Source organism: Mus caroli, chromosome 7, assembly GCF_900094665.2.
Source record: "Mus caroli chromosome 7, CAROLI_EIJ_v1.1, whole genome shotgun sequence".
NCBI lineage: Eukaryota > Metazoa > Chordata > Mammalia > Rodentia > Muridae > Mus > Mus caroli.
Window position 1 is genome coordinate 23,351,485 of NC_034576.1, and position 9,081 is coordinate 23,360,565.

The 9,081-nt window shown below is 46.9% G+C and overlaps 1 protein-coding gene across 2 annotated transcripts in view; it reads left to right on the forward strand.

The window, feature by feature from the left end:
- The first annotated feature begins 247 nt into the window (after window positions 1–247).
- The window catches only part of Znf180 (zinc finger protein 180), a 27,496-nt gene continuing 18,662 nt past the window's right edge, over window positions 248–9,081 (forward strand). Inside the window, exons 1-2 of one of the 2 annotated variants that reach the window (XM_029479438.1) lie at window positions 248–332; window positions 3,728–3,808. In XM_029479438.1, coding sequence (XP_029335298.1) covers window positions 3,758–3,808 — 51 coding nt within the window. In that variant the 5' untranslated portion in view covers window positions 248–332; window positions 3,728–3,757. Of the gene's footprint in view, window positions 333–3,724; window positions 3,809–4,762; window positions 4,867–9,081 lie in introns of those variants that run through there. The other variant, XM_029479439.1, reaches the window with a different exon arrangement.

The window sequence follows — 9,081 nt, forward strand, 5'->3', positions numbered from 1 at the left end:
TACCCCTACTTCCGGGTTTAGCCGGCAGTGCAGCCATTTGTGTGAGTGTGTGTGTGTTTGTGTGTGTGTGCGTGCGTGCGTGCGTGTGAGTGTGTGTGTGTGTATGTGTGTGAAGGCGTCTTCTGTGGCTCAGCTTTGTGGCTGGGCTCAGTCTACACGGAGTGACCTGGCGGATGCTGACTCCAAGTGGAAGCCAGACCCCTGCCACTCGAGTCATGCCCGGTGTGCTTCAGGATCGGGGCAGGAAGCGGTGAGCACAGTTTCGTTCTGACGCTGAGTCGTGAGCGGCTCAGACCCGCCCCGGTCCTCACCACGGGCTCACGGACGTCCAGGTTGGTGTTAGATGAGGGACGCTTACAGTGGTCGATGTGCGCATGCGCAGGGTCTAGGCGGGAATCTGGACGCGTTAGTGTCAGTGACTTGGGGTTCCTGTGCCTCAGTGTAGGACTCTTGGGTCTCGGGAGGCTGTAAAGATTGCACAGTTGTGCGCATGCGCGGATGGTTGGTTTTTGTGTGGTGGGACTGTACTAAGGCTGTGGGACCGAGGATGTCCGAAAGGATGGAAAACAGGGCGTAGGCATAGGGCAGATAATTGATAGGCCCGAGGGGACACTAAGGTGCCTTGCGTTTTAGACAAAAAAGTTTTAGAAGAGGTATTATCGCCACGGAGAGACATTGTGGTGGGGCCTCTAAGGTGAGGAGTTCAGGTCTACTTGGCATAGTAGAGGGTCCCTTACTGGTTTGGAGGAAGGAGGGAGCTTTAAAACCTCGAAGTTGATGAGTTGACCCTGAGTGTCTTTAGACTGCCTCTTGATTCCTGTCTCAGGAGGCAAAGAGTGTCTTGCATTCCCTAAAGGGGATGTGTCACTTTGATGTGGGGAGAATGGACCCATCTAGTCTACTGAGTCCATTACAGGGTGTGTCACCTACAGCTCCTAATAACTGACTCTGGTGGACCTAGGTGCATATGCAGAATCAGCTCTGAGGGTACGGAGAGACCTTGAGGGTAGGTGCAGAGCTGGGTGTGACCTGAGCAGTTTCCTCTGTGTGTGTACAGAAGTACCAGGAAACCCCCTCCTCCCCTGTGTATTTAGTGGAGAGCCTTCCAATGCACAGATTCTTTTTCCCAAAGAGAGGAACCATGCCACTGTTTCTGTACTAGATCTAAGCCCACACTGTACTCGTGAGCAAGTGTTTGTGTCGGAATCACCAGCCAACGTTCTGAAGAGGTGGTTCTCATACCTGGGCAGACACTGTTCTTGCAAGCCTGGGGGTGTCCTGTTTGTTGGAGATGTGTGTGGCTTCTGTTCCTAGACCAGGCATGACAGCCAAGCAGAGCAGTGGCCGCAGTTTAGCCCAGGGAGCCGGTGGGTTTATTGTTGTTCCCTACAGAAGTATGAGTGAAGAGTTTCCTACAGGAGCGGGATGAGTCAGCTATGTCACTGAAAAGCCCACGGGAATGATGACTCAGGGAAGCTGCGTCTCTGGAGGTGCCTGCAAGACTCCAAGGCAGCTCATCTGTGCAGGGTACCTCCTCCTCAGCCTTCGCTATTGCATGTATAATCTTAAGGAAGGGTGTGTGTGTGTGTGTGTGTGTGTGTGTGTGTGTGTATCTTTAAGGTTTCAGCTTCTGAGATCTTTAAGTTTTGTTTGCTTCCTGAGTCTTAGGAGCCTCCCTTCTCCTTCTAGGAGGGAGCATTTCGATCCAGAGGAAATGGGTTCACACTAGAGCAGCCTGGAGGTCCTGGTTCTTGAACCAAGAGAGGCAGTATTGTTTTCAGTTAATCAGTCCTTTCGACAGTCAAGTACCAGATGGAGGGTGCAAGGGCCTAGCAGAGGATTCTAGGCAGAAGGCCCTGTGCATGCCAGTGTCTTCAATTAGAGAATCTGGAACTGGCACCTGAAACCTGAACACCTTAGGGTTCTAAGATGTTCACGTTGGGTAGAAACTCCAGCTTGGAGGTAAGGAACCTATACTTTAAAAGGCTGCCTTCTGGTTGACAACTGGCTGGGAGAAGGCAGATGCTATAAACAGCTTTACAGAGTATGTATTGCTAAGACCTATGTTGTGGCCTGTTCTGCCTTGAAGCAAGAGAATGCCTGCGTTTATAGGAGAGCGGGGTGGAAGCCTAAGTTTGAGGACACTTTGGGAGCCAAGTGTTGAGGGCCTAGGACTGGTTCTCAAGCTCCGTGCTCAGACTTAGGTAATGGTGTATTTTAACTACAGCTCTGCAGACATGCAGAACTGGTGGCCTCAGGACCATTGTGGCAGCTGTGACTTGGAGCCACAAGGGGATACAGAGTCTGATAAAAATCCGCCTAGAGCTGGGGTGTAACTCAGCTGGTTAAGTGCTTGCCTAGCACGAAGCCCCAGGTTCCATTTCTGGCACTTCATAAATCCGGTCTAGTGGCACATGACTAAAAAAGCAGTACTTGGGTGGTAGAGGCAGGAGGATGATGCATGTGAGGCTAGCCTAGACTACATGAAACCCTGACTCAAAGGATAAGGAATCAAAACCAAAACAAGAAAGAACCCCAGATGGGTAGAGCACCCAGGTCCTGAATGCAAATCCTTCATGGGAACCTGCTTGGATGAAAGGTGTGTGCCACCGTGCCCTGCTAGAAATGCACTTTTGACACATAGTGCTGGGATCTTGGTGGATTTTGCTGTAATCAGCACCAGGTGATTCCCAAGTGTAGGGGAAGACAGGGTCTCCCTGGCATTCAGGTGCCCAGGAAGGTGTACAGCAGGAATTATGCAGGTTGAGACTCAAGCTGGAGCCTGGTGGGTGGAGGGAAGTAGGTGGGACTGTACATTAGTGCTGGGGTGAGAATCAGGGGGCAGGGTAGTGAGAGAAAGATGCGGGCAGAGGATGTGGCATAGTTGGTAGAGAGCTTGCCAGGGTGCACAGAACACTGGGTTCCAGCCATAGCACCACATGAGCAGCAAGGGAGTATGGTGGGGTTGGTGCCTCAAGTGGGATTGGTCAGCTGCCACCCTGCTTTCCACGTTCGTGACATCAGACGGGCACAAAGACAGCTGAGCTACAGAGGCACAGGGTCTGGTCCTGGCAGAGGCTGATATGTGCTGTGGCTGCCAGTGGTCCCCAGTTCCACATGGGCCATTGTGGCTTTAGTTCCAAAGAACCCTCCAGACTGATAGAGGAGGAAATCAGGTTCAAGCTACAAATTCAGAGCCTGAGGGTTTGGGTAAGAATCTGAGGCAGAGTCTGGGTGGGTGGGGGAAGGAGGGGCCTGGCCTGGCCCTGACGGTTTGGGTAGGAAGATGAAGGCTCTGCATGTTTGCTGATGAAAGAACAGTGTTCTCGATGGAGTAACTATCTGGAGAGGCTGGGGCTGTGTCCTGAATTTCCTTTATTTGGTCAGTGGCTATATGGTTCCTAGGCCTGGAAAGAGATTGTCTTGAAGTTGCACACTCAGGCCAGTAAAGTACGTAATACTAACGGGTTCTTTAAGTGCTGGGTGTTTGTGGGGCTCCCAGGACCCAGGGAATGCCCTGATTGGAGCTGCACATTTTGGTTTTGAGCATGAGATGGGCTTACAGGGTAGTGGGAATGGGGGAACAAAGTGGAGCTGCAAAGATTTGACCTGGAGCAGCAACTCAGGGATTCTTGGTTAATGTCCAGTTAGGGCATTAACTGCCAGGGGGCAGGCTGGGCTGGAGAGCAACAGTGCAGGCTGTTCAGAGCTGCTTTTATTTATGCAGCTTGGCACCACGCCACACCTGGAGGAGACCATGGAGCAGCAAGATGATGAGTCCCTGGAGTCCCTGCAGGCCGGTGTGGAGGTGAGTGAAGCCACCCTTCCCCCAGGGGCCTCAGCAATTTCCTGCCTGACCCCACAGCCCGAGCCTTAAAAATTTCTTTGCAGTATTTTAAGGGGTTTGGTCCCTCATGGGTGGCAGGCTTTTTGTTTTGTTTTGTTTTGTTTTGTTTTGTTTTGTTTTGTTTTTCAAGACAGGGTTTCTCTGTGTAGCCCTGGCTATCCTGGAACTCACTCTGTAGACCAGGCTGGCCTCGAACTGAGAAATTTGCCTGCCTCTGCCTCCCAATTGCTGGGATTAAAGGTGTGCGCCACCACTGCCTGGCAGTGTGGCAGGCTTTTTAAAAGATTAATCAACGTGTGTATGTGCATGTATACACATGTGTCGACAGGGGTATTTGCCTGTATAGAAGGCACCAGTTGGTAGTCTCTTTACATACATGTTATCTTGAGAGATGGCCTTTCTTTGATGTTGTAGAGCAATTTCTTCTGATTGAAGTGTTCCCTCTGGGTTGGTGGGGGTAGGGGGGTGTGAAATAAAATGTCACAGAGCTGATAAAGTGGAAAGCCAGGAGGGCTCCTTCCCTGAGGATAATGGAAGCCAACGGTTACAGAGGAAACTCTTAAGGCCCACTGCAGAGGAGCCCCCCTCAGGCCTGCAAGCTGTGCAGGAGTTCCAGGGATGTAGCTGATCCTGCTAGTAACCCCATCTTAGGATTTCTATTGCTAACAAAACACCAACAAGCAAGTTGTGGAGGAAGGAGTTTATTGGGCTGTTTATCACCAGAGTAAATTAGGCCTGGAATGGCAGCAAGGCAGGAGACTGAAGGCAGGAGCTGATGCAGAGACCATGGAGGAGAGCTGCTTACTGGCGTGCTTCCCATAGTTTGCTCAGCCTGCTTTCTTACAGAAACTGAGATTGGTATATGTGGTTTTCCTTTCTGGCATGAATAAACACATGTATGTTTCATCTCCCCAGGAAGAGTCTATCACACACCAAAGGCTAGCATTTCCCCTGATAAGCTGGAAGCCAGTAGGTCCTAGTGATTCTCTGCTCTCTGCCCCTCTGAGCTGGGGTTACAGGTATGCATGGGACATCTGGCCTGTTACCTGACTTCTGGATCTGAACTCTTAACCCTCTCTCTCTCTCTCTCTCTCTCTCTCTCTCTCTCTCTCTCTCTCTCTCCCACCCCCCTCTAGCCCTCTGCCCTCTACCCTTTTAAAGTTTAAAGATTATTTTATTTACCAATTTTTAAGTTTGATTTGTGTGGGTGCTTCATGCTTGCCTGGTGCCCAAGGAGGCCAGAAGAGGGCACTGGATCGGCTGGACCTGGAGTTTTAGATGGTTGTGAGCCACTCTAACATTGCTGGGAATTGAACCCAGGTCGTCTGGAAGATCAGCCAGTGCTCTTAACTGCTGCTCTTATTTCTCCTGCTGGTGTTTATTTCTTTTTAAAGTTTTATTTTTATGTGTCTGTGTGTGACTATATTCCACATGTGAGTAGGTGCCCACAGAACCAGAATAGGGCATCAAATCCCCCAGAACTAGAGTTACAAGAGGCAATGAGCTACCCCTTGTGGTATGGAGGACTAAACTAAGGTCCTCTCTAAGAGCTTCGAGTGCTCTTAACTACTGGGCCATCTTTTTTTTTAAAAAAAAAAAAAATTTAAGCAGGACAGGCTCTCATGTGTTGAGGGCTGTCCTGGGACTCTATAGCTAAAGATGACCTTCCTTCCACTAGGTATGCTCCTGTCTCTGCTTCCTAAGTACTGGGATTAGATGTGAACCACGACTTCTAGCCCAGAAAAGGATGGGGTTTTGTGCTTCTCCAATTCTGAGGAGAGTACAAAAGCCCGGTATTTCATTTAGAGTTAAATATGCCACCCAATTTTGTTGCAGGAAATATTAAAAAAGAACCACCTTTCCACACGTGTGCCGGCAACTCTCTGCCCCAGAAGCCTGGCCAGCCATGTACTGGCTGGCAATGGCCCGATCTGGTTTTATCTCCAAAAACAGAACTCCAGAATCTCTCCACCCAGCTCGTTAGGTTCCCACTGACGGGTCACTACCATGCCAGCCCCATGCTTCAATACCCCCACGGCCTTTGTGGGCACATCAGGCAAACCCATGCTTTGCTGCTATATCTTTCTCTCTGGAACCAGTTGCGTCCCCACGAGAAGAGAAACACCACACAAACTTAGTTCAGAAACAACAGTAACTCAATCTCTGGGTGCAACAACTAGAATCCTAATCCTAATCTAGAATCCTAATCTTGTACGCAATATTAAATCTAAATTTTCCAGTGGTGAATCCGCCAGGAGACACTAGTAGCTACATCTCGTCCTCAGGCAAAAAGGACCCTCTCTCCTGCCTCCTTTTCTCTTCCCCTCTCCAACCCGGAAGTCCCTCCTACTCGCTCAGTGATTGGCTCCTTTATTAGGGAATTTGTTCACAAGAAGTCACCTGAGTACATGACTCATCCCTTGTCCACAGCCCCTCCCAGGAGAGCAGAATTAGCATCAAAATACAGCACCAGGCCCATCCACAACACAATTTAAAGACCTCAGTTGAAATTCTATAAAATACATATTAAATGCTTTAGGTAATTCATTCTGCAATGCTTTGGAACAGTGTCTAAGACATTATAATGTGAGTTATCCTCAGTATGGCAATCTTTTGCCTGGTAACAATGTTACCACAATAAGCAGAACTTTTGAATTATATATTCCAGCTGGTCACTAAGATCTCCATAGGCTTTGACCAATCAGCTTACACGAAACTAGGCTCTCATTCCTAAGCCACTTATTTTTAAAACAATCCAGTAACACTTTCAAATGCCTTCTGGACATTATGGCAAGAACAAATATTTTCTACAGATATAAGTCTAAAACTCTTAAATACAAAAGGTTGTCAGTGGTGACCCATCACTAGATTTGTAGCCGAGCTATCTCTAATCTGTTGACTAGCTCAGCTTTTCCTCCTTTCTCCTCACCTACATCACCTTCAAGTTCCTTGCCCTCTCCTGTTGAGTCTGTTTCCTATGTGTATGTTGAAATCCTGTATGCTTCTATTCTTAATACAATGTTTTTATTCTTTTTTTCCTTACTTTATTTTTTATCAGATATTTTATTTATTTGCATTTCAAAAGTTATCCCCTTTCCTGGTTTCCCCTCTGAAAACTCCCTATCCCATCTCCCCTCCCACTGCTTGCTAACCCACCCACTCCCACTTCCCTGTCCTGGCATTCCCCTACACTGGGGCATAGAGCCTTCTCAGGACCAAGGCCTCTCCTCCCATTGATGTCCAACAAGGCCGTCCTCTGCTACATAAGCAGCTGGAGCCATGGGTCCCTCCATGTGTACTCTTTGGCTGGTGGTTTAGTCCCTGGGAGCTCTGGGGGATACAGGTTGGTTCATATTGTTGTTCCTCCTATGGGGTTACAAGCTCCATCAGTTCCTTTGGTCCTTTCTCTAGCTCCTCCACTGGGGACCTAGTACTCAGTCCATGGGTGGCTGAGAACATCCACCTCTGTATTTGTCAGACACTGACAGAGCCTCTCAGGGGACAGCTATATCAGGCTCCTGTCAGCATAATCTTTGTTGGCATCCACAATAGTGTCTGGGTTTGGTGACTATATATGGGATGGATCCCCAGGTGGGGCAGTCTCTGTATGACATTTCCATCAGGCTCTGCACCCTACTTTATCTCTGTATCTACTACCATGGGTTCCCCGTTCTGAGAAGGATCAAAGTATCCATGCTTTGGTCTTCCTTCCTCTTAAGCTTCATTTGGTCTAAGAATTGTCTCTTGGGTATTCCGAGCTTCTGGGCTAATATCCACTCATCACTGAGTGCATACCATGTGTGACCTTTTATGATTGGGTTACCTCACCTGGGATGATATTTTCTAGTCCCATCCATTTCCCTAAGAATTTCATGAATTCATTGTTTTTAATAGCTGAGTAATATTCCACTGTGTAAATGTACCACATTTTCTGTATCTATTCCTCTGTTGAGGGACATCTGGGTCCTTTCCAGCTCATGGCTATTATAAATGAGGCTGCTATGAACATAGTAAAGCATGTGTCCTTATTACATATTGGAACATCTTCTGGGTATATGCACAGGAGTGGTATAGCTGTGTCCGCTGATAGTACGATGTCCAATTTTCTGAGGAACCACTATACTGATTTCCAGAGTGGTTGTACCAGCTTGCAATCCCACCAGCAATGGAGGGGTGTTCCTCTTACTCTAATTAAAAACAAAAAAAAAAAAAGTTAAAAAAAAAAAGAAAGAAAAGAAAAGAAAAGAAATAGAAATGGTCATTAAGTCTCCCAACCATAAAAAGCCTGGGAGTCATCCTGTTTATCCTTTGTGTAGAGAAAAGCCACTGATTTGTTTGAGTTAATTTTATATCCAGCCACTGCACTAAAGCTGTTCATCAAGTTTAGGAGTTCTCTGGTGGAATTTTTAGGGTCACTTATATATACTATCATATCATCTGCAAATTGTGATATTTTGAATTTTTCCTTTCCAATTTGTATCCCCTTGATCTCCTTTTGTTGTCTAAATGCTCTGGCTAGAACTTCGAGTGCTGTATTGAATAGGTAGGGAGAAAGTGGGCAGCCTTGTCTAGTCCCTGATTTTAGTGGGATTGCTTGAAGTTTCTCTCCATTTAGTTTGATGTTGGCTACTGGTTTGCTGTATATTGCTTTTATTATGTTTAGGTATGAGCCTTGAATTCCTGATCTTTTCAAGACTTTTAAGATGAAGGGATATTGAATTTTGTCAAATGCTTTCTCAGCACCTAATGAGATGATCATGTGGTTTTGGTCTTTGAGTTTGTTTAAATAGTGGATTACATTGATGGATTTCCATATATTAAACCATCCCTGCATCCCTGGGATAAAGCCTACTTGATCATGATGGATGATTGTTTTGATGTGTTCTTGGATTTGGTTAGCGAGGATTTTATTGAGTATTTTTGTATCAATATTCATAAAGGAAATTGGTCTGAAGTTCTCTTTCTATGTTGGGTCTTTTTGTGGTTTAGGTATCAGAGTAATTGTGGCTTCATAGAATGAATTGGATACAGTACCTTCTGTTTCTATTTTTTGGAATAGTTTGAGAAGAATTGGAATTAGGTCTTCTTTGAAGGTCTGATAGAACTCTGCACTAAACCCATCTGTTCCTGGGCTTTTTGTTGTTGTTGTTGTTAGGAGACTATTAATGACTGCTTCTATTTCTTTAGGGGATATGGGGCTGTTTAGATTGTTAATCTGATCCTGATTTAACTTT